The sequence below is a fragment of the Ranitomeya variabilis genome, chromosome 5 (assembly GCF_051348905.1).
Source record: "Ranitomeya variabilis isolate aRanVar5 chromosome 5, aRanVar5.hap1, whole genome shotgun sequence".
In the NCBI taxonomy this organism is placed as follows: Eukaryota; Metazoa; Chordata; class Amphibia; order Anura; family Dendrobatidae; genus Ranitomeya; species Ranitomeya variabilis.
In genome coordinates this window covers 136,471,261-136,497,142 of record NC_135236.1, presented here as the reverse complement: position 1 = coordinate 136,497,142, position 25,882 = coordinate 136,471,261, and the positions used below count along the sequence as shown (strand labels likewise).

Here is a 25,882-nt window from a genome sequence, read left to right as displayed (position 1 = left end):
GGCCCGGTCATTAACATGCAAACCACCCTTGGGGGTAAAGGGGTTAAAAAAAGCATCACAGGTCAGTTTACATAATGTAATAAAACCACAGTGAGCATGATATTTCATGCCTTTTTGCACAGAGAAAATACATGTCAAAAACTAATTACAACTCGTTTAAACTTAACCTTACTGGTTCCAGTAGAATGTCTGTGTCTGCCTCTAATTCTGCCCTCTCCTCCACAGAACTATATGTGAAAGTCTGTATTCACTAAAGATGGATTTGAACTATGAATTGGGAATGAATGATCAGTCCAAGAGCAGAAAAAAAAAGATTATTTCTCTGTCGCGATTCATTACGAAGTTTATTATTTTTGTGTGTACTATGAACAAAGATTTAAAATGACAGCTAGTCTCCTGAGGTACAGTGGATATAACAAGTCTAAACCTTCATCAAACCTGACAAAAGCATGTGGGAAAACATGTTATGGTCTGATGAGACCAAGGTTGAACTTTTTGGCCATAATTCCAAAGGTATGTTTGGCACCAAAATAACACCATACCCATTTTGAGGCATAGTGGAGGCAGCATTATGCTTTTGGTCTGTTTTTTTTGGCAGTTGGAACTTGGGCTTTAGTCAAGATGGAGGGAATTGTAAACGGTTCCAAATCAATTGCATCAAAACTTTCGGGTCTCTGCTAAAAAGCTGAAGATGAAGAATTTAACTTTTCAGCGTGACAATGACCCTAAGCATACCTCCATATCTACAAAAGAATTGCTTCGCCAAAAGAAGATGAAAGTTTTGAAATGGCCCAGACCTGGATCCAATTGAAAACGTGGGTGTCCTGACGAGGGCACTGTACACAGGAGATGCCCTTACAATCTGACAGATTTGGAGCCTTACTGCAAGGAAGAGTGAGCAAAGATTGCAAATTCTAGATGTGCCATCCTGATAGACTTCTACCCATACAGACTGAATGTTGTCATAAATTCAAAAAGGGTTTCAACAAAGTATTAGTTTAAGGATGTGCATATTTATGCAATCACGTTACTTTAGTTCATTAGTTTTCTTTTTTTAACCTGAAAATTTTCATTTTAATTTTCAATTGAATTATACATATTCTGGGTGATATTATTGGTAGAAAACATTCTGAAATGTTTTTGTCTTGGTACTTTTTTTTATGATAAAAGCCTAGCATTTTAATAGGAGTGTGAAGACACTGTAGATGACAAAGATGTCTGAAATTGTTTTGGCCTCATGCCCCTTGAAAGTATGACATGAACTGGACTGTCACCAACAACATTCTGACAGTGCTTGCAGCAGAGCCTAAAAATAAAGAGGCCCAGGAACAGGGAGACGTGACTAATGCCGGTTTCACAGATCAATTACAGCCTGCGATGTCCGGACTGGCTGCAGGTCTCCTGTTCTGAAGTCCATAGTCACAGCCAGTCCAGACTTCACTGTCTATTAGTTGATGTGTGAAATCAACCTATATTTGTTGCCCAAGAGATTTACCTGCCCTCTTTCTCTCCGGGAGGTTTTTTATCACTTTATGTACTATTTATTGTTGTACGATAATCCAAATTGTCTGATAATTCAGAACCTATCGCTTCCCAGATTTCTTTTACTCTGTCAGAATAAAATAATTCTTCTTGGAGATTTTACTATCAGGTTTGTAACTATTTGATTTATTTTTTTTTTTCTCATTACACAAATAAAATAAATGTTTTTTTTATACTTTTCTGTAGGCACCTCTAATCATACTAAGCAGAACAAAATGAATGATCTGGTACGGTGTAACCTCTGCTTTCAGCAGCCTGGCAGAAAAGCCTCTCGATTTTCCATAACAAGCTGCGGTCATGTTTTCTGTGAACAATGCCTGCGGAAAGGTACTATGACCATGTATTACATGTGAACTGAGCTAGAACCAAACACCATCTATCAAAGAGTGCCTTTCTCCAAATTTTTCATGTTGAACTGGACACACGATGCAGTAGGCACTGCAAATCAAAATATGTTTTTGTTTTGTTTTTTTTAAATTTCGCCTCTCCATTGCAGATATGTTAGCAAAGCATTTTGTACCTAATAAATTCACTTTTTTAAGTCCAAGTAGGTGTTTTATCAGATTGTTTTTACTAAAGGTGTGTACTCTTTGTTTCCTTCTATAAATTGCCCAATCATAAGCAGACCGCTACACAGCAGAAGATTAACACCCCCACTATACCTAGGTTTCTCAACATGAATAGTTCTGATCTCCTGGCATGATTAGAAAGTTCTGGGAGCTTTGAGAACAGATGACTTGCACTTTTCAGATAGGGTGCCTGTGGGAGAAACAGCACAGCTGAATTTAGCTGTGTTCTATTACAAACCCTTTTATCAGCTCTCCTACTCTCTAGCACTGTCAGCTCTGCTGTACTGCCCCTTGTCCACACTGCCTCGTCCACACTTATGTCTGTTGTACTCGCATCAATCTTTGAGCACAACAGACATACATGTCATACCTGACACAGCACTGGATAGGCAGTGTGGGGAAAGTGGCATTGCAGCAGAGGCGACAGTTCTATGAGAGGTGGAGAGGTGATAGAAAGATTTGTAAAGTGACACAGCAAAACTCAGATGCACTTTCTAATTGTGCAACAGGATAGACCTGGAGATCAGAGCTGTATTATTACACCTCACACACTGAGGATATAGTTGGGGAGTATTCTTTTTCTGCTGGGTTGATGCCTTCTTATCAATGGACATCTCATACAGGGAGAACTACACACCCCCAGTGAAAATTTCTGTTAACATTCATTTGGATTTAACAAAAGTTAACTCATTAGGTGCAAAATAATTTGATTGCTAATATTTTTGCAACTGAGAGTCAAAATAAAAGAACATGTTTTCTTCCCCTCTGCAGCCACTATTAAATTGTGTGTCCAGTGCAGGGGAGACACTGCACAAGGGAGAAAGAGCAGGGACCAGCCTCTGAAATGAGCATCACTGATGACGCTTTGTTTACCAGCGGCAAACGAGGCAAAGGGGAATGTCTGGATGATCCAGCATTACCCCCTCACCCGATGACGCTTAGTTTCTGGACGAAAAGGGGAGTGATAGCACTTTCAGCCATCAAATAACGATTTGTTTGACTATCCCTTCTTGCACTGGGATTCTCAAACAAATCGTCAAAGGAAGTGGGTAATATAAACAATCCTAAGTTGAAGTACAGTGTGAATGGTAGGAAATATTACCATGACTTAAAGGGGTTTTCCCACGGGCAAAAGTTTTAATCAATACATCTTGGAATAATTATTTCTACAATTGGATGTGTGTTTAAAATGTTCCTGTGCTGAGATAATCTTATAAATGTGCCCTTGCTGTGTACTGTGTAATGGCTGTGTCTGACCACAGAAACATGGTCTGATCATACCAAAAGGGAGTATACACACATTACAGCAGGGAATCACAGCTGACTGATTTTTGTTTTTTTTTAGTAAAACATTGCTTAAAAACAGACAGGGAAATGTGTTACCTCACAGAAGGAATCATCTGTGATCCCGTGCTGTAATGTCTGTATACTCTTTTCCTTCCTCCCCTGCCCAGGAGCTGTGGTATGATCAGACCATGTCCCTGTACGGTCAGACACAGCCTTTTTACTATTCCTTATACATTCTGCTGCACATTATATCTGTCATTTTACAGATTGATAGCCAAAACTTGGAGTATTTTTGGATGAAGTGAATCTTGTCTATTGGTACTTCTCGTCCCAATAGTATCCACTCCTTGCTTTCCAAAACTTAATCAAATCAGCAAATCTTAAAGTGGACTAAGCAAAGAGGACTGTCCAATGTGGGCAACCATTTAAATGTATTAAAAATATTACTCTGACTCCCATGAAATGTGGAAAATCATCATCTGTTGGGATATCACAAACTGTTTATAGTGATCTGTAATGGACCGAGCATGCCACCCTATTATAAATATACAGTGCCTTGCGAAAGTATTCGGCCCCCTTGAACTTTTCAACCTTTTCCCACATATCATGCTTCAAAACATAAAGATACCAAATGTAAATTTTTGGTGAAGAATCAACAAGTGGAACACAATTGTGAAGATGAATGAAATTTATTGGTTATTTTACATTTTTGTGGAAATTCAAAAACTGAAAAGTGGGACGTGCAATATTATTCGGCCCCTTTAACTTAATACTTTGTTGCGCCACCTTTTGCTGCGATTACAGCTGTAAGTCGCTTGGGGTATGTCTGTATCAGGTTTGTACATCGAGAGACTGAAATTCTTGCCCATTCTTTCTTGGCAAACAGCTCGAGCTCAGTGAGGTTTGATGGAGATTGTTTGTGAATAACAGTTTTCAGCTCTTTCCAAAGAAACATGCTGTTTGGCCAAACAGTTGAAACAAGTGTTATGTATCCCCCCAAAAAAACTCAAAACAAAAGGCTGGGGAAAATGGAGTCACAGTTTGGGTTAACAGACTTTATGAAGAAAAATGAAAACTTTTTTTTCACCAATAAAGTTAATATATATTGTTAAGAGCAACACAAATACAAAACCATTAGATCAAAATATACAGATATGTACACGATTCACATATAGCCAAAGAATTGGAAGGCAACAGTCATACGTCTCTAATGGGGTGGCTGCTCAAGATTCGCAGCTTTACATGGCACTGCACCTTCAGTAGAAAATCTATGAAGAGGTCTCTCACCTGAGAAGCAAGGTTAGATGGGCTATCCAAGCCTCAATCGACTGATTGAACACCAAAGCCATTTTCAGGTCTGGGTTTTCATAACCAAGCACATAATTATGTCTGTCTGTAGTGGACTCATCAAACTGCATTTCATCGGTGAAGACTCTCCACTTATTCACCATGATCTCCATGCACTCCATGAAGCGAAATGCCCGACTCCGGCTGAGCTGTTGGTTGAATACTCTTTTCCGGGCATCCTGTAACCTCCAATGGGTATGAATGCACAAGGTTTGGCAACAGTGATAAAAAGCTTCATCCCCTAACATGACAAAAGTGACTGGATGCATAGAACCTGTAGGAGGCTGACAGTACATTGTGGCCAAATGTTGAAGTGACTAGCTCCCTAGAGTCCTCAGTACTGTCATAGGCACCAATTTCCAACAGATTTGTCTGTTGCATCGACCACCTCCATCAGGGCAATAGAAAAATAATTTTTTTAGTTAAAGAAATGTGATCCTGATTGCGGTAGCTGTTGCACACATGTGCATTATAACATAACTACTATACATGATGAATGTATATGTTTTGTAGGTGCATCCATGTTTATTTCTACAGTTATACTACAAGTATGATGACTCACCTACAGTTGGGGAAATTGGCCACAGATCAAAGTCTACTGCCACCGGCAATTAAACCTCCAGGGTCAGACCAGGCATCACAATCTTCTGCAAATACTACCAGAACACATGGCATGTACTGTTTACAATATGTGAAGTTGTAGATTTTCCCACATCAATTGCATGTGCAGACAGTGATGCATAACTCCCCCGCGAGAAATAAAGTAATGAAAAAAAAACAGGACTAGCAATATATACAATTCCCCCTAAAAATATGCCACAAAAAGAACCAAACAATAAGGGCAAGAAACGTTAAACATCTTTGAACAAATAACATTTTGCTCAATGTGATGAGCAGCCTGACAGCAGGACAGATCGTTTGCTGCATGACTGTGTTCACATGGCGTTGATTTTCAGAGAGAGTATGCACCAAATCATCAAACGCCAACATGTTAAAAATAATTTTTCCCAGGGTAACTGTATAAAATGGAAAAAACAAAGACAGGCAATTAGTGAGTCAGGAAGCCATTCCATACAGTTCAAGTTGCCAGATTCCTTACTGCCAAATCTCATGGTAAAGATGTCTTATATGTCCTCTCTGTCCAAAGGCAATTAATGAGGTGTACCCAATAACTACGACGCTGTCCGCCTTTTTGCTCTATATGTATAAGCAACATAAATGGACTATGAAAATGGCTACAATGTTAGACTCGAGGAAACAATACATAAAATACACATACCTCCAAGCGTTGCTGGTGAGCAGCAAGACTAAATAGCACCTCATCCAAGACTGGTAAGTGAAGCTGATGAGCTGGATCCACACGGATGTTCTTGGCACGTTGGATTCACAAAAAGGCAGGATGGACATTGATGAACATAAATGCAAGATTTTATAACCGAATAGCTTATTCTGCGCAAAGGTGATCTCTACACAAGGAATTAGGTGGGTGTTTGGTGGCATTTAGTCAGATGGTGATGTCTCAAGGGGGTTAAAACTGGAAACCGCTTACAGAATTGTCAAAAAAGGAGCAGAGACTACTAATGAAGAACAACATAAAAACACTTTAGGAATTGGACAAAACGGTTAAAGAAAACCACCGTAAAACTGCTTGTGATTCCTGAATCGCTTTCTGCTTGAAAAACTTGGCATATCTCTCCTTTTGATAAGACGCTTTGTGCACATAGCCTAAAGGCCCCGTCTCACACAGCGACACAGACAACGATGCCGATCGCTGCAGCGTCGCTGTTTTGTCGCTGTGTGGTCGCTGGAGAGCTGTCACACAGACCGCTCTCCAGCGACCAACGATGCCGATGTCCCAGGTAACCAGGGTAAACATCGGGTTACTAAGCGCGGGGCCGCGCTTAGTAACCCGATGTTTACCCTGGTTACCAGCGTAAAAGTAAAAAAAAACAAACACTACATACTCACATTCCGGTGTCTGTCCCCCGGCGTCCGCTTCTCTCCACTGTGTAAGCACAGCGGCCGGAAAGCACAGCGGTGACGTCACCGCTGTGCTCGCTTTCCGGCCAGCGCTCACAGTGCAGAGAAGCTGAGACGCCGGAGGACAGACACCGGAATGTGAGTATGTAGTGTTTGTTTTTTATTACTTTTACGCTGGTAACCACGGTAAACATCGGGTTACTAAGCGCGGCCCTGCGCTTAGTAACCCGATGTTTACCCTGGTTACCAGTGAAGACATCGCTGGATCGGTGTCACACACACCGATTCAGCGATGTCAGCGGGACCTCAACGACCAAAAAAAGGTCCAGGCCATTCTGACACGACCAGCGATCTCGCAGCAGGGGCCTGATCGCTGGTACGTGTCACACATAGCGAGATCGCTACTGAGGTCGCTGTTGCGTCACAAAACTTGTGACTCAGCAGCGATCTCGCTAGCGATCTCGCTATGTGAGACGGGGCCTTAAGACAACCCCCATAGACTCCTGGGCTGCCCACTCTGTACCAAGGAGGCACACACAGTTTTTTTTTTATCTGCTTTTGATCTTGTCTCTCGCAGCTAATTACACATATGTATTCCTGTTCTTGTGTTACTTTCTTTTTAAAACACTTTGTGCTCAAACCCTGGGCTATTGCTGGAATCCCCAGGATCACAGACAACACAATTGCATGTTTAACCTTTAGATGCCAGATTGAATGACAACCACAGCATCTAAATGGCTGACAGGAAGAGGACTCCCGCTGTCACTCTGTGGGTCTCTCCAACCTGTTGTGATGGCATTGCAGTGTTCTGATGGTTTGTTATGGCAGCCTTTGAAAAGTGGTGAACGCCATAAATAAAAAATCAATGGCAGAATAAAAAATGAACAAAATGGTATCAATGAAAGCTCCAACTTATGCTGCAAAATACAAAGTATCCAGAGCTATTGCCATTCCATTTAAATGAGGAGCTCAAGAGCTTTTTCTCTGGATTTGTGGGGGGTACAAATAGTAGCATTTACATCAAACGGCAATGTATCAACAAATTATCCTTAGTTTTCAGTATATTTTTATTTTCTCATTGACCTAAAAAAACACATTACAAGTAAACCCTTATGTAGTTACATGGGTGATTCATATATATTGATGTGATGTTTCTTATCGTCATGTAGGAATGAATGAAAAGTGTGGTGTCTGCAAGGCTACTTGCCGCACAATATTACTTTCAAACGAGGTAAGTGAAATGATTGTCTAGATGGTGGGCTTAGATTGCTTTCAAATGACTGTAATGTGCCTTTGATTTCGAGCCCTATATACATTGTGTACCAAAAATAGGATAACATAAAGCACACAGACCTTTTTAGAAATGGTTTGCTCTGCTGGAGAATTGCTAGCTCTATTTTCACAGTATCCTACCATGTGTGAATCCCAGCTCTCGACTGGGGGCAGTTTATCACTGTCCCTGATGGGGCTCACAATTTACATTCCCTATCAGTATGTCTTTGGGGTGTGGAAAGAAACTGTAGGAAACACATGCAAATACGGGGAGAATATACAAACTCCTTGCAGATGTTGTCCTTGGTGGGATTTGAACACAGGACCCCTTTGCTGCAAGGCTGCAGTGCTAACCACTGAGCCACCGTGCTGCCCTTTTATTACATTATAATGTACATTTTGTAGCACAGTGGGTGTTATCTTGAGATTTTTATGTTACAAGTAAATTTATTCAAATAAAAAATGAAAAAGGTGAAAAACTGTTGCATGTGAATTGTGCCTCAAGGAGTTTCCCACATTTTATGTAACAGCTATCACACTATGAATATGTGTAGCCATCGCCAGAAGGATTAGGTTTCATTCAGATGTCATTTTTTGATTGATAAAACTTTTATCCCTTATATTCTATGGGAATGTTCACATCCATTTCTTTTTGCGGACCGAGTGGTCTGTAGCACACATGGAGACATGTCCGATTTTCATCCAAATCTTGATTCAAATTCACTAATGCAAGTCTATAGGTCCGTGAAAATAATCTCACAGCACTTGGATGCCATCTGTGTGATGTTTGTTTTCCTACTCACTGTTTGATTTGAGAAACGCCCATCAGTATTTTTTGCTTACGAGAAAAACTGATGAAACTCTGATGGTAAGAACAGATGCACTGATGAAAATCATTCAGTTTTTTATGTTCAAGAAAAATCACAGATGTCTGAATGAGACCTTATTGTGCATTTAATCAGTTTTATATCCACTCCTAAATGCCTTTCCTTGTCCCCACAGACTGATCCTGATATAAAAATGTTGTTTACAGATGTAAGTGTCCTCTGCAAAAAGTTTTTAACGGAGTTTACACAAGTAAGTAGCGCGTGATTACTTTCGTTTTTCAACATTGGCACGTACATTCAACTTTGGAGGATTTTTTTTTGTTTTTTTTTTTATACTAGTAATCCACGCAATAGTCAAGGGACATCAGTTGTGCCTATATGTTATATGTATTTGATAACGTAGCTATATCCACCAGAGAAAAAGTGGTGATCCACATGAAGAACCATTAAGGACCACTGTCATCAAGGACTGACATCGGGCTGCTGTGAATCTGCGTAGGCATTAACCTGTCATTCACGTTCAGATTATATGCGCCCTTTTTCCATGGGAGGCCGCTTCATGAGAAAGAAAGTAGTCTTTTTTCCTGAAATGGCTTCGCTGGCAGTTTTGTCATTTTTGCCGTGGCTCCAAAACTGGCATCTTTTTCTATACTTAAAACTCTAGCGATCGGCTTTGTAGTTGAAGCCACCGGAAGGATGAGCACCCGCTACTTCTTTTATTCTCTTCTAGATTTTCAAGCCCTGAAGAGGTTAAAAAAGTAATAAAGAACTGAACCTGTGCACAGCAATGTCTCTTTCACGTTGCTGTGCATTATGTTCATTGGGGAGGTTTTGCTGCACATTTCCAGAATACTCTTAATTGCCGGGGAGATTAAAACCACTGGGTTTTTGCTATGATTCTAGAAAACCATGGCAAAAATGTCACTGCAACATGTGAACACTGTCTCAGTCTTTCTTTACCACGTTTTCTTTATTCAGGATCCATCCAAGATCCTGGACATTTTAGGTGCTGACAGTGCATGATCATATATGAGAAATGTTGTATGTTTAGGAGCTAAGCGGTGCGCAGCAGGGCATTGCAAACCTACACACCTGCTGAGACAACTGCAGGTACCAGCCACTTGTCCTGTTCATTAAAATAGAATGTGTGCACAAATTTTGCCGATCGTGCATGTTTTTCGGTGAGTGTGTGGGTTTGTCAAGTCATCGGACCCGCTCACATCCGATGTGTAAGTGTTTAGGGCTGAATAACCCTTGTAAGGCTTCTTATTAGGCTGGGGTCACACACAATGTAAAAAAAATCTGTCCGATTTTGTCTGCTGAGAAGCGCACAAATGTTCTCCGTATGGTGATCTGTATGTCGTCCGTGTGCAATGCCAGGATGCGTTTTTTTCTCAAAAAAGTAATTGTGTGCCATCCGTATCTCATCCGTATGGTGAGATTTTCTCACACACTTGCAAAATGAGCAAATAATGGCTGAGCCTTTTCTGTCACCTGCCCAATGCCTGAGAATTTCTCGCAAGTCACACTGATGGTCCGTGTGCTGTGCGATTTTTTTTATTTATTTATTTATTTAAATTTTTTATTTTTTTCACCCATAGACTTGCATTGGCGTTTCTCAGCTGAGACACGCGGACAATCGCAGCATGCTGTGATTTCACTCGCAAATCTAATACGGACTAGAAAAAAAACGGATGATGGGAGCTGCCCCATAGATTAACATTGGGCCGAGTGCTATGCAATTTTTTTCTCGCTTAACACTCATCCGTATTACGCTGTAGTGTGACCCCGGCCTTAGGAGTTAATCTCTCTTGTGGGTCCCACTACCAGGCTTGCGGGCCACTAGTGTTATATCCTGTAGCAAAACATAAAATGTACAAATGTGAATGCAGGTGTCATTAAGCATTAGACATCTCTTTGCCATATTTTCTATTTTTTTTTTAAATGTTAATACTTGTAGGTTATTTTAATGTGAATTCTTCTTTGCAGGTTATAGAATTTCAAGATAGTCATCGGCAACGATTGTTGGCGCATTATAAAAGAAAAGTAAGTATCAAACAGCGCAACCATTTTTACACTACTGAGGTCTTTTACCATTTTACCATAGTGAACATTCATGTAATCTGCTCATATTCAGCGGATTCTGCAGTTTGGCTTAGTCTTTATGTTTTTGTCATTGATGTTAATATGGGTATTTTTAGTATCTGTCCTAAAAATGAATATTTAATAAAGACATTCAATACCATAACATAAGTATGTTCTCAGCCTTAGCAGCAAAACTTTCCTTATGTCCTGTGAGTATCGTTCATACTGCATCTCATATCTATATATATAATCGTCTAAGGGGCACTTCCGTCTGTCTGTCTGTCACGGAAATCCCGCGTCGCGACCAATCAGCGACGGGTACAGTCTGGCCGCAAATTCGCCCCTTCCTACTTTCTGTCAGTGCCCCCTCCAGTCAGCGCTCACACAGGGTTAATGGCTGCATTACACTGCGTTATGCCGCGGTCTAATGCAGTCCGTTAACGCTGCTATTAACCCTGTGTGACCAACTTTTTACTATTGATGCTGCCTATGCAGCATCAATAGTAAAAAGATCTAATGTTAAAAATAATAAACAAAATAAAAAATCACTATATTCTCTCCTTCCGTCGTCTTTCCCGCTGCTCCTTGGGACGCTCCGGTCCATGCATTGTGGTCTCGCGAGATGATGAAGTAGCAGTCTCGCGAGACCCCTACGTCATCATCTCGCGAGACCGCAATGCATTCTTGGGACCGGAGCGTCGCGAGGAGCAGCGGTAAACGCCTGGGCTGGATCCAGGGGCCGGCGGAAGGTGAGTATATAACTATTTTGTATTTTAATTCTTTTTTTAAACAGGGATATGTTGCCCACATTGCTATATACTACGTGGGCTGTGTTAGATACTGCATGGGCTGTGTTATATACTACGTGGCTGTGCTATATACTACGTGGCTGTGCAATATATTACGTGGCTGTGCAATATATTACGTGGCTGGGCAATATACTACGTGGGCTGTGTTATATACTGCGTGGGCTGTGTTATATACTATGTCTCTGTGCTATATACTACATGGCTGTGCTATATACTGTGTGGGCTGTGCAATATATTACGTGGCTGTGCAATATATTACGTGGCTGTGCAATATATTACGTGGCTGTGCAATATATTACGTGGCTGGGCAATATACTACGTGTCTGTGCTATATACTGCGTGGGCTGTGCTATATACTACGTGGATGTGCAATATATTACGTGGCTGTGCAATATATTACGTGGCTGGGCAATATACTACGTGTCTGTGCTATATACTGCGTGGGCTGTGCTATATACTGCGTGGGCTGTGCTATATACTACGTGGATGTGCAATATATTACGTGGCTGGGCAATATACTACGTGTCTGTGCTATATACTACAGGGGCTGTGCTGTATACTACGTGGCTGGGCAATATACTACGTGGGCTGTGTTTATATACTACGTGGGCTGTGTTATATACTACGTGGGCTGTGTTATATACTACGTGGGCTGTATGCTACTTGGCTGTGCTAGATTTCTCTGCATCATGAATCGTGGTATGTGTTAAAGAGGGGGGCCCACTGAGAATCTTTAGCGCTTTGCCCTCAAAAACCTGGAGCTGGCCCTGGCTTCACTGATTGTTCGCGCGAACAATCAGCGACAGGCGCAGTCCGGCCACGAATTGGCCAGGAATTTGAACCACGCTTCGCAAATTTGTCGTGCCCGGCTGGCCGAATCCTGTGTATAAATTGTATTATTCTGAAAACTTCATAAATGAACTACATACATATTCTAGAATACCCGATGCATTAGAATCGGGCCACCATCTAGTTAGTATATAAATCTGATGGCTGCAACATGTTTTGTTGTAATTATGGAAAAAGGGAGTCGTTAATTTGGCCTGCTCCTGCAGTGAACCTGTGATATTCCTTCCATACTAAAGATGTGTGATTTAGATTTATCCTAGCGCTGTACGGCCACTTTGGATGCAACACTTGTCTCACAACCAAAGTTCACTAGGTGTCACTGCTACATCTCCACACAATGCAAGTCAATAGAGTCATATTCTGACCCCGATGGTACTGCTACAAGCAAGTCCCAAAAAATCAGACATGGTTGGACTTCTTCCAACTTGCTTATTACGGTCATAGTATCCTCGGCAATACGACCCCAGTAACTGTAGCAGCGACACCCAGCAAACTATGATCACACACCAAATGTCACGACCAAAGTAGCTGTCTAGTCCCAGCCTTAGGCTTTATTCACTCATAAGTATTTTTTATCTGATCAGTATTTCGTCAGTATTTCTATGCCAAAACCAGAAGTGTCTCCAAAACACAGACCAGGTGTCAATCTTTCAATTATAATTTTTCTCTGTAAGTTCCACTTCTGGCTTTGGCATTCAAACACTAATGAAAAATACTGACGTGTGAACCAGGCCTTCTACTGGAGGTCTCATATTAAGCACCTGAGGTGGATCACATAGTAATCTTTTTGTCGATTTAGATAGCAAAGTTAGAAGAAACAATTAAGGAACTCACACAACAGTTACAAAGGTAAGAGGTCTTCTCTGTCATTCTAAAAACTAATCTTTAGACTTCAAGTTATGGCAATAAAAAAAAATGTATTTTCTAGACAAAAATGTTATTTAATAAAAATTACACTGTAGCATACTATTGAAGGCATTGCAAAAAAAATCCAAACATCTAATAAAGTCGCTGTGTCCGTCTTATAACCTGCACTAGGGTAAGGCTAGGTCTACATAGTGTCTGTGTATTTAGGCAACAGAATATGTTGGGAGCTATGCTCGCTGTATGCTGTCATGTACCCATAGGCCGCCATTCACCAGGCGGATGACAAAAGTGTGTCCGATCAGCATCTGTCTGGCTATTTACGTGCCGACATATTATTTGTATTACTGTATATTAAAGCACAGCATACTGCTAAGAAATGTACAGTACAGACCAAAAGTTTGGACACACCTTCTCATTTAAAGATTTTTTTGTATTTATAATAATAATAATAATTTTTATATATATAGCGCCAACATATTCCGCAGCACTTTACAATTAAGCGGGGACATGTACAGACAAATTCAATACAAGTTAAGACAATTTAAACAGTGACATTAGGAGTGAGGTCCCTGCTCGCAAGCTTACAATCTACAAGGAAATGGGGGCACACAATAGGTGAAAAGTGCTTGTTTTTTCAGGTCTGGCAATTATAATAAATAGAGATTTTCATATAAAGCTGCATGATCTGGTCATCAGCCCGCGTGTTTAAGTGCAATAGTCAAGTATCAAGTGCAGTTATCATGTGCATGGAGGGTGTGGAGACAGATGAATAGTAGGGTGCAGATTCAGAGTAATATTTGGAAGGAGGGAACAGGGCAAAGTTAGTTTACTGAGTAGTTGATGTGGTAGGCTTGTTTGAAGAGATGGGTTTTTAAAGCGCGCTTGAACAGGTCGGGGCTAGGTATCAGTCTGATCGTCTGGGGAAGTGCATTCCAGAGAGCTGGCGCAGCACGGGAGAAGTCTTGGAGACGGAGGTGTGAGGTTCGGATTACAGGGGATGTTAGTCTTAGGTCATTTGTAGAATGGAGGGCAGGTGTAGGGCGATAGACAGTGATGAGAGAGGAGATATAAGGTGGTGCAGAACTGTGGAGGGCTTTGTGGGTGAGAGAGATGAGTTTATACTGGACCCTGTAGCGAATGGGTATTTTCATGACTATGAAAATTGTACATTCACACTGAAGGCATCAAAACTATGAATTAACACATGTGGAATTATATACTTAACAAAAAAGTGTGAAACAACTGAAACTATGTTTTATATTCTAGGTTCTTCAAAGTAGCCACCTTTTGCTTTGATGACTGCTTTGCACACTCTTGGCATTCTCTTGATGATTTTTGGAGTGGAAAATAGCAAAAAAAAAAGATTTTTATTAGATGGGGTCCTTCTTATTGTCCGAATTTAAAGTATCTTACCTGAGGGCAGGCGGTGGTATAGTGAGGTCACAGAAGGCATGGTCCCTTCCTCAGGATGCCGGCAGATTGAGATCTCGCCGGCACTCGACTTCAGGAAAATGGCCACTGAGATCTCAATCTGCGCACACGCGGCCTCTGGCGGCCATTTTCCTGAAGCATCCGGCGGCCCACGGCTTCAGGAAGATGGCCGCAGGGAAACCGGTGATGCACTTGGCTCTGCTCACCGTGAACACCGGGCTGCGGCATCAATTTTAAAAATTAGTGTATAAGGCACAAGTACAGCAGATGTGCATTGTAACCGTAAATTTGCTGTAGACCAATTCTGATAAATTTCTCCCAGTGTTTCCACGTAGGAAGTATTTTTTAATACTAGGGTCACACATTTCTTTTTCAGTTGCAGTTTGAGAACTTCTCAGTCTTATAGTCGACCGCCAACATCTAATTCGTACAGGAGCATGGATCCAAGTAAGTTTAGCCGATGGATGTTCCATGCCATCACATTACAGTGCCTTGAAAAAGTATTCATATGTCCTGAACTTTTCTATATTTTTTCACATTACACCAGCATGCTTAAATCTATTTTACTGGGATTTTATATGATATACCTACACAAAGTAGCAAGTATTTATGACATGTAAAGGAAATGATACATGGTTTTCTAAATATTTAAAAAATGTCAATATGAAAATTGAGACATGCATTTGTATTCAGCCCCTTTAGTCTGATACCCCGAGATGAAATCCTGAGTGGCCAATTGCCTACAGAAAGCACATAATTAGAAGGCGTATGGCACAACACAAACTTACCAAGACATGGCTGTCCACCTGAAAGGACATCATAAGCAAGGAGAGTACTAATAAGAGCAGCAGTCGTAAGGCCCGTGGTCACTCTGCAGGAACTGCAGAGATCCACAGCTTAGGTGGGAGAATCTGTCCCCAGGAAACTATTAGTTGTGAACTCCACAAATCTGACCTTTATGAATGAGTGGAAAGAAGAAAGTCATTTTTAAAAGCAAGCCATAAGAAGTCCTATTTGCAGTTTGCAGAAACCCACATAGTGGACACAGCTAGCATGTGGAAGAAGGTGATCTGGTCAGATGAGACCAAAGTAGAACTTTTTGGGCTAAATGCGAAATGCTATTGTAGCGCCCCACTGCCGCAGGGCCGAGGGGGGTACCCGGTACCGGGCCTCTGAGTCTCTGCTCTGGGGTTGTCACGGCGGCTAGGCCCCGGTCCGTGACCCTGCCGTGGGGCGTACAGTGAATAATAGCTATGGATGATGGTGATGCCGCTGTAGTGGTGCAGTGCAGTAAATAACGAGGACACCAGGTTGCAGTCTCTTTACCTCTTTACTGAAGATCTCTGGGTCCTCAGTCCAGAACACGGTTCACCAGGCTGCGTAAGTCCGGCCGGTCCAATGGCACCTCCAGAGTTCTCCTCACAGGTGGAAATCGGTGCCTTCCCTCTAGCGCTATGTGTTGTGGTCCTTCCCTGCTGTGCTTACGGAAAGTCCCCACAACTGTTGTGTCTGTTTCTTAAGTTCCCTCACAACTCGATTAGATGATGTTCTGCTAATCCTCCGTCCCTCCCTGTTGTTCTGGTTGGGACGGCACCCGTTTGACGGGTAGGCTCGGAGCTCTTCCGGGACCCTAGAGTCGCCCCTCTCCACAAGTTGCCCCCCAAGACTGCATAGGTGATTAAAGTTAGACAGCCCGCCTTAGACTGACTGTCCTGCCGCTGTTTGGAGTATTGCTTGAAGCGGAATGTTATGATACTCCCTCGGCGTTCCGGCCACCGGTAGTGCGCCTCAGTAGGATGTTGCTTCGGTCTTACAGCACGACTCCTACTGGTGTTTCTCCTTTTGCGTGATCTCGTTTCTCACTCAGCACAATCTATCTCGCTTCTAATCCTTCCTTGGGCACCGCCGCTACCCAGAGCAGGCACGGTCCCGTTACGTTCTCTCAAGTTGCCAAGCCTCTGTCAGGATCCCACCCCTGACAGAGACCCTACTGTATCTTCCCCCACAACACCCTCTGCCACAAGGTGTTGCCTGGTTCCAACCCAGTCAGCTTTCTGACTAACTTCCTGCCTGACCCCCAGTTTACCCACTATGGTGGGGAGTGGCCTAGTGAATAGAACCCTTAGCTCCCCCCGGAGGCCCGGCTGTGAAATGTATTGGTGTCTGTGATACCTGATCAGATGAACTCCTTCAGTGCCATCAGACGCACCATAGCTCCCCATAGTGGCGGAGCCACAGTACTGCAACGACCAGGACTCTGGGGCGCTGCACTATGTGTGGTGGAAAACTAACACTTCACATTGCCCTGAAAACACCATCCCTTCCATCACACATGGTGGTCTCAGCATCATGCTGTGGGGATGCTTTTCTTCAACAGGGACAGGAAAGTTGGTCAGAGTTGATGGGAGGATGGAGCTAAATACAAGGCAATCCTGGAGGAGAGCGAGTGAGAGGTTGCAGAAGACTTGAGACTGCTGCATAGATTCTACTTCCAGCTGCACAACAACCCTAAACATACTGCCAGAGCTACACTGGTTTAGATCAAAGCATATTAATGTGTGTGAATAGCCCAGTCACAGTTCAGAAATAAATCCCATTGAGAATCTGTGGCAAGACTTGAAGATTGTTGTTCTCAGACACTCTCTGTCCAATCTCATTGAGAAGAAAGAGCAAAAACTTCAGTCTCTTGATGTGCAAAGCTGGTAAAGACATACTCCAGTAGTAATTTCAGCAATAGACTGTCCTACAAAGTATTGACTCGGGGCTGAATACAAATGCATGTCACAATTTTCACATTTATGTTTTTAAAACAATTAGAAAACCATGAGCATACATGTTAGTCCATAGACAACCTAAACTACAAAGGTTACTCTCCGTATCTCAATATGTTTATCAGATCCCGAAAAATCAGGGAACAAGGAATGTATGTAACAATAGCGAAATATTATTAATACATTGATAAAAAAATCTCTTTAATAAATTGGATGCCTCATGTCAGTCTTAAAGGCACAGAAACAGACTGACAGCCCTTCCAAAGTTACGTAGAACAGAGCATTAGGCTAAGTGGCTCTTTTTTATAGTTTTATAGTCACCTTCATATTTGCTTGAATGACAAACATTGGCTACATGGATGTATTAAACCATGTCTCACAATGGGTGCAAAATCTCAAATTATTTGTATAGGGCAAAGTGCCTTTTAGAATGTTTAATCATAGGTGCATGTGACCATGGAAAAAAAAAGGCTGTGCATTATGCTTGTATAGGGATGCATACATATCCACACTTCTGTAAATTGGTACTCATAGAGAGAGTTCTAAAGTGCCTCAGTGCATGTGCAAACAGCTATTACTGCTGTTGGAGCAACAGCTAAAGTCATCACCTTAGCTAAAGTGTTTAAACAGTTCATTGTACCTGGGTTGTGAGTCCGAGGTTGCTGTGTCTCCCACCCCAACGCGCTTTTCAACGATTCTTCTTCCTGGGGGAGTTCCAGTGGAAAGGCATGATTATAAAAATGCCCTCTAGCCAATCCAAAGATGCCTGTATTAACATGTGATGTCTGTGTATGGGAAATCCTCATATTAAAGTCCGGGTCATTCTGGCCATGTATGACGAGTTCACTGGTACAGGGAACCATCGGCACATCCGGTCCTTATGTTACTACAGCAAGGAACCTCCCACTTCCGGCTTCGATGGAGCGCATGCGTTGCACCAGGCCGAAACCAGGGAGGTAGTACCATTAGGTGCCAGAGGCAGAATAGTCCAGAGTGACGCCAGTGGCGCAAGCTCATTGCCGAGTCACCATTGGAGCAAAATAATGATGGTGAAAGTAGGAATAAACGCAGTTTAAGTGAAATAAACCATTAATGTGTACTAATGATTGGAAACCAAAAAATATGATAAAATGAGGGATTGTGTTAAACAGGCTAATTCTGAGCCCATTCTGAGTGATTGGTCTTCATAAAAAATCCAAGGTGTTGTAAAGCATTGCACATTCCATGCTGCCGAATCCATATTGTGTATGAAACAAATAATATCCGTGATAAAAATGTGAACCTGTGGGTGTAAATTAAATACATTGGATGCTTTGTTAATGATGGATAAAAGTGACGAGGTGAAGGGAAAAGAGATAGGTGGGGGTTGGGGTGTGTGTGTATGTGTGTGAGCGTGAGTGGGTGGAGGGACATGGGGGGGAAAGAAAGGTGACTGTTTTGCTAGTGCAAACTGGACATACCCAGCGGAACTACATGAGAAATAGCTGATCCTCTAGTGTTGTATGAAATTGGCGCCGAGGGGATGGCATACTTCAGGGGGTGGGGGGGTGATATGTTAGAACAACTACCATAGTGCCTAATAATACAAAGACATATTCCTAAGACAAACAGATTCAATCCGCTAGACCAAAAAAACTCCTATGCATGGCGTGGAGTTTTCTAGAGATATTCAGTTCAGTGATCCATCTGTATGTCCATTTTCAAAAGTTAGTGGATCATTCTCACAGTGTTCAAGACTCCTCCGTGGAGACAGGGAGATGATAATGGAACAAGGAAACGTCAACAGAATGTCCAAGTTGAATCAGAATTGTTGGCATCTCTGGATAGTAGCTTATTCACCAGAATGGACATCATCTCAAGGAACTTCTGGAGCCTCTTGGCAGTAGGATAACAAGATCACAGGTAAGATCTAAACAACAATAAGGTCATTAAATATACATATAAATACAAAAATAAAATAAAAAAACCCTCTCTCATAAAAACTTCCATATTTAAACAAGATGTAGATGTCTAGAACAGAACAATGAATCACAAAAAATCGCCAAAAGTAAAACTTTCATTCAATCCCTGAAGTGATAAGGTGCTTAAGCGATAAATCCAGCGGCTTTCTACATGTGCCAAAATTTTCCCCAAATAACCACTTCTGATCCCCAGTGATACATAATCAATACCTTTTAATATTCAGGCCACTGACATTGCACTGATGATATTTCTTGAAGTGCCTAGGAAAGGTTTTGAGAGTTGATTCCTCCTCAGATGTCTTTAGCTTTGACAATATCTCTACAGTGTTCACGTGTTCTAATTTTCAGCTCTCAGCTTGTTAACCCAATATATACCTTCTGGCAAGGGCAAGTTGCATGGTAGATAACACCACGGGATGCACATGTAATATGCTTCCTAATATTGTATGTCCTTGTGTTGTTGAAATTGAAGAAAGTCTTAGTTTTGATCAGCTTAAGACATGCCTTGCATGTACCGCATGGATAAAAGCCAGAGTTAGTAGAATGGTCAGAATTGCTGTTAAGTCTAGAAGGATTATATAAACTATGGACCAATAAATCGCATAGCCGTTATTATCAACACTTATCTGAAGGTCAAGGAAGTCAATATCTCTGCCATATTTAAAGGTAAGTTTGATGTTAAAATTTTTCTTATTCAGAGATTCCATTAAAGTACCTGAATCATTCTTGGAGCCTTCCCAGATGAACCAGATGTCGTCAATGTACCTCATCCAGCCTGACACCTGGCTGGATTGAGGTAGCGGTTTGCATAAAAAGATGTCACTCTCCCATTCTCCGAGAAACAAATTGGCATAAGAAGGGGCACAACAGGCCCCCATGGCCGTGCCTTGGAGTTGAAAATAGGTGATATTCTTTAAATCAAAAATGTTGTGAGAGCATACTCCAGGAGTTGTAACAACAGGGAAACCATCTCTTTATCCATGTTGCTTGAATTTAAAGACCAAGAAACCACTCTTAACCCATCACAATGGCATATGGAGGTAAATAGTGCTTTGACGTCCACTGTTACCATCACCGCATTGTCGTTCAAATACACGTTATCTAATCTGCACAATGCAGAATTTGTATCTTTGATTAAAGATGGTAGCTCACTTACCAGTTGTTTCAGAAAATAATCAATCACTATAGTGACAACCTCACATAGGCCCTCATTCCCAGACACTATGGGTCTGCCAGGTGTGTTGAGGGGATTCCTATGGATTTTGGGAATGAGATATAGTGTTGGGAGGCGAGAGTGCATCTATTAAATAATATCCACCAATTTTTTGGGAATGCCATCATTAGGGAAAACTTCCTCTAGAATCTTGATAAGTTCATCCTGAAAATTATGCAAGGGATTAGATGACAATTTTGGATAACATTTTTTGTCATTTAGTAATTCATATGCCTGCTTCTCGTACATATAATTCGGCCAAATAACTGTTACCCCCTTTGTCTGCTGACTTGAACACCACATCGGTTAAGTTTTGAAGGCTTTCACTAGCTTCCCATTCTGTCTTGCTACAGTTGGATTCCCCAAAGCCATTACTACCAAGTTGCTCGTTGTCATTGGCTACCAACTCTGTGAAGACATCAACGGCAGGACAGATGTTAAGGGGAGGAAACCTTTTAGATTTATTGATGATAAAAAGAGGGAAGCTATGGCTTACTGTGGTGTTACTCTCTTCCTCTAGGGCTTCCAAGTTTGCCAAGGCTTCTTTCTACTCCATGGATGGAAAGGGATCATCAATCTCAATCTTGTGATGCAGTTTTTGTAAAATAATTTTTCTGGAGAAGAGGTGTAAATTCTTGATGGCTACAAATGGGTCTAGATGTAGGGGGAAAAAGTTAAACCCTTTTCTAAAATTTACAATTTTTTCCCTAATGTTCCTCCACCCACTCACGCTCATACACACACACCCACCCACCCACCCCTACACCCTCCCCACCCTCCTTTTCCTTCACCTTGTCACTTTTATCCATGATTAACAAAGCAACCAATCTATTTCATTTACACCCACAGGTTCACACTTTTATCATGGTTATTATTTGTTTCACACACAATATGGATTCGGCAGCACGGAATGTGCAATGCTTTTATAACACCTTGGAATTTTTATGAAGATCACTCACTCAGTATGGCCTCAGCATTACCCTATTTAACACAATCCCTCATTTTATTATATTTCCTGGTTCCAATCATTAGTACACATTAATGGTTTATTTCACTTGCACTGCATTTATTAATAATTTCACCATCATCATTTCACTCCATTGGTGACTCGGCAATGCGCATGCGCCATTGGTGTCACGCTGGACTATCCTGCCTCTGGCACCTGATAGTAGTAGTGACTTCCTCCCTGGCTTCGGCCGGGTGGAACGCATGTGTAAATCCTTAGGCTATGTGCACACGTTCAGGATTTTTTCGCTTTTTTTTTTGCGTTTTTACGGCGGTTTTCCGCTGCAAAAATGCTTACATTAAGCATCCCATCATTTAATGCATTCTGCAATTTTTGTGCCCATGCTGCATTTTTTTCCGCAAAAAGAAACGCAGCATGTTCATTAATATTGCGGAAAATCTGCGGATTTGCTGCTAAATTATTGCATTGGGACGCTGCGAAAAATCTGCAAAAAAAAGAAGCAAAAAAAAGTGCCAGCGGATTTCCTGCAAAAGAAGTCCGGTTTTGTTCAGGAAAATTCTGCGAACAATCCTGAATGTGGGCACATAGCCTTACTGTAGTGAAGTCAGGACCGGATGAGTCGATGGTTCCCTGTACCAGTGAACTTGGCAAGCATGGCAGTGATGACTCGGACTTTAATATGAGGATTTCCCATACACAGACATCACATATTAACAGACAGGCGTTTTCGGATTGGCTCGCAGGCATTTAAATAATCATGAGCCTCTCCACTGGAACACCCCCAGGAAGAAGAATCGACGAAACGCGTGTTGGGATGGGAGACACTGCAACCTCGGACTCACAACCCAAGTACAATGAACTGTTTTAAACACTTTATTTAAGATGGTTTGAATCTGTAGCCTACATTTGACTTATATGCTTTATATAATGAGATGGTTTGCATTTCTCACATGATTTTGGCTGTTGCTCCAACAGCAGTAATAGCTGTTTGCACATGACTGAGGCACTTTAGAACCTAATCTATGAGTACCTGTTTACAGAAGGGTGGATATGTGTGCATCCCTAGCATAATGCACAGCCTGTATTCCATGGTCACACGCACCTACGATTGAACATTCTAAAAGGCACTTAGCCTAAAGCAATGTTATATCTAACCTTCAAAGGGCTGTCAGTCTGTTGCTGTGTCTTTTAGTCTGGCATGAGGCATCCATTTTATTAAAAAGATTTTTTTTATCAATGCATTAATAACATTTCGCTATTTTTACATACATTCCTTGTTCCCTGTTTTTTTCGGGTTGTGATAAACACAATTAGAAAACCATGTATAATTTCCCTTACACTTCATAAATACCATACTTGTTATTTTGTGTTGGTATATCACATAAAATCCCAATAAAAATATTTACGTTTGTGGGTGTAACATGAAAAAATGTGGAAAAGTTCACGGGTTATGAATACTTTTTCAAGGCGCTGTACATCATGTTGCGATATTACATGATGTTACATATTTACATGTAACCCAGACATGGAGGACCCAGGGAAGAGGGGAAGTAAATACTACAGCGAATACTGAGGCAAAACTGCAAAATGAATGTTTTTTTCAGAAATGTATGGCTCAGATGACTGATATATTAGAATCCATAATGTTCAGTTACTAACTGGTGGCTCTATTGTAAGTAGTCTATCACAGATTGGGAAAAACAGACACTTAGAATCCAAACAGATGAAAAAGGAGCCATCACATTGATAAAAACATTCACATGGGAATAAGGACTTACCGTGTTCAGTGTTCTTTTTCTATGGGCACAGTAACATTTATGTGCTAAAGGGAGCCTGTCATCAGTTTTGTCCTGTGTCAACTAAAACTGTGACCTTAACCAGCACCTGTGCTGCAGTCCTTCAACGGTTATTTAACCCCCTGACCTTCTCTGTATACCCCCACAAAAAACAATTGGAAGTTCTCCGATGTATGAACAAGAAAAAGGACATGTGAAAGAGGCCGAACTATTTATTATTACGAGGTTGATAATCTGTAGCTGTTTTCATATTTCTCTCTTTTTTATTTTTTTATTTAATGGTTTCCCATTCCCCCCTACCAAAAAAAGCAGTGTTAAGGTACCGTCTCACAGTGGCACTTTGGTCGCTACGACGGCACGATCCGTGACGTTCCAGCGATATACATACGATCTCGCTGTGTCTGACACGCAGCAGCGATCAGGGACCCTGCTGAGAATCGTACGTCGTAGCAGATCATTTGAAACTTTATTTCGTCGCTGGATCACCCGCTGTCATCGCTGGATCGGTGTGTGTGACACCGATCCAGCGATGTGTTCGCTTGTTACCAGGGTAAACATCGGATTACTAAGCGCAGGGCCGCGCTTAGTAACCCGATGTTTACCCTGGTTACCATTGTAAATGTAAAAAAAACCACTACATACTCACCTTCTGATGTCTGTCACGTCCCTCGCCGTCAGCTTCCCGCACTGACTGTGAGCGCTGGCCGTAAAGTAAAAGCAGAGCACAGCGGTGACGTCACTGCTGTGCTGTGCTTTACGGCCGGCACTGACACAGTCAGTGCGGGAAGCTGACGGCGAGGGACGTGACAGTCACCGGAATGTGAGTATGTAGTGTTTTTGTTTTTTTTACATTTACAATGGTAACCAGGGTAAGCGGCCCTGCGCTTAGTAACCCGATGTTTACCCTGGTTACCCGGGGACTTCGGCATCGTTGGTCGCTGGAGAGCTGTCTGTGTGACAGCTCCCCAGCGACCACACAACGACTTACCAACGATCACGGCCAGGTCGTATCGCTGGTCGTGATCGTTGGTAAATCGTTTAGTGTAACGGTACCCTTACAGCTCATTCATCAGACATCAGTGTTTCACATAAGAGTGCTATGTGTGTTGTTCACTGATGGCACTCGCACCTAGCATAGTCTATGGGACTGAGCACATGTCCTTGCAAAATCGCGGAGTCCTGTCCAATATTGATCCAAGTATCGGATCGTACTCAACAATGCAAGTCTATGGGTCCACAACAGAGTCGGATCGTTATTACTGGATTATTTGATAAGAGAAGGTGGAGAAACTTTTTGTTTTAGTTCACATACAAGAAAAGCCGATGAAAATCGGACCGAACTCTGATGAAAATCTGATGAAAACCTCCGATGAAACTTGGTCCGTTTTTCTCGTACGTGAAAAAACTGACATCTGAATGGGGCCTTATTAATGTACTAGTGAAATGGGTCCAATATGTGATTGGACAGCACGTGGAAAACCTCTGTTTATTACGTGCTGTCAGTTTCAAACACTGTTGTGTGAATTTGGCTTTACTTGCATATTTTAATTACTTCCATTTTACAACAACAGGTATAAAAAACCTCTTCTTTTGTTTCTGCTTCAGCCAATTCAGAAGACGGACATTCTCCATCTGTATCACACGTGCCCAGCCTGAATAAGTAAGTATGGTCCTCAGGTACAGACCATGGTAAGGCCAGGCAGTGCGGTTTTGGCACGGCCATCATACGTGTGGTTGACTGCATGTGTTTTTCATGAACATGGTTTTGACAATGCATTTTTTTTATAGACATGTTGATTAGCAAGTTCATTAACCGAAATATGCCACGTCGATTAACTTGGTATATTAAATTTGGGTAATTAAGTAACGCTCAGTGGAAGCATGAATTAAACTGCATGTGTCAAGGCTGCATCACATTAGGCCATCTGGTAATTGCACTTCAGCCAAAAACATTAGCAACTTCTACAATAATTACTTGATTTTGCAGCGCAAAAGCTTTTTCACCCTCAAATCCGGGCAGCCAGTATAATCATTGCTTTGTACGTTTGCAGTCCTCTCTTCCAGGCACACCATATTTACCATCATATAGGTGTAGAAATAAGCAATGTTATGTTTTATACAGATATGTAACCTGATTGTCCTGTGCCTAATATGTTATCTGTAATAGGGCCCTGTCTGTTCCATGCCATTTTAGTTGTTTCCTTGGATAACGGATGGACTGTAGGGCCTTGATGTGATTACAACCTCTTCATCCCCTGTAGTTACATCTCTATTTTTACATTTAATTGTTTGTGAGGGGTACTAATCAT

At 41.7% G+C, this 25,882-nt stretch overlaps 1 protein-coding gene across 4 annotated transcripts in view; it reads left to right on the top strand.

Moving 5' to 3' along the window:
- RNF212 (ring finger protein 212) overlaps positions 1-25,882 on the top strand; it is a 65,636-nt gene that overhangs the window by 15,650 nt on the left and 24,104 nt on the right. For 2 of the 4 annotated variants that reach the window (XM_077263369.1, XM_077263368.1), the window contains 8 exons: positions 226-513; positions 1,729-1,869; positions 7,895-7,956; positions 9,000-9,074; positions 10,814-10,870; positions 13,367-13,416; positions 15,242-15,312; positions 25,179-25,233. In XM_077263369.1, coding sequence (XP_077119484.1) covers positions 450-513; positions 1,729-1,869; positions 7,895-7,956; positions 9,000-9,074; positions 10,814-10,870; positions 13,367-13,416; positions 15,242-15,312; positions 25,179-25,233 — 575 coding nt within the window. In that variant the 5' untranslated portion in view covers positions 226-449. The remainder of the gene's footprint in view (positions 1-225; positions 514-1,728; positions 1,870-7,894; positions 7,957-8,999; positions 9,075-10,813; positions 10,871-13,366; positions 13,417-15,241; positions 15,313-25,178; positions 25,234-25,882) is intronic. The other 2 variants (XM_077263371.1, XM_077263372.1) reach the window with 2 other exon arrangements.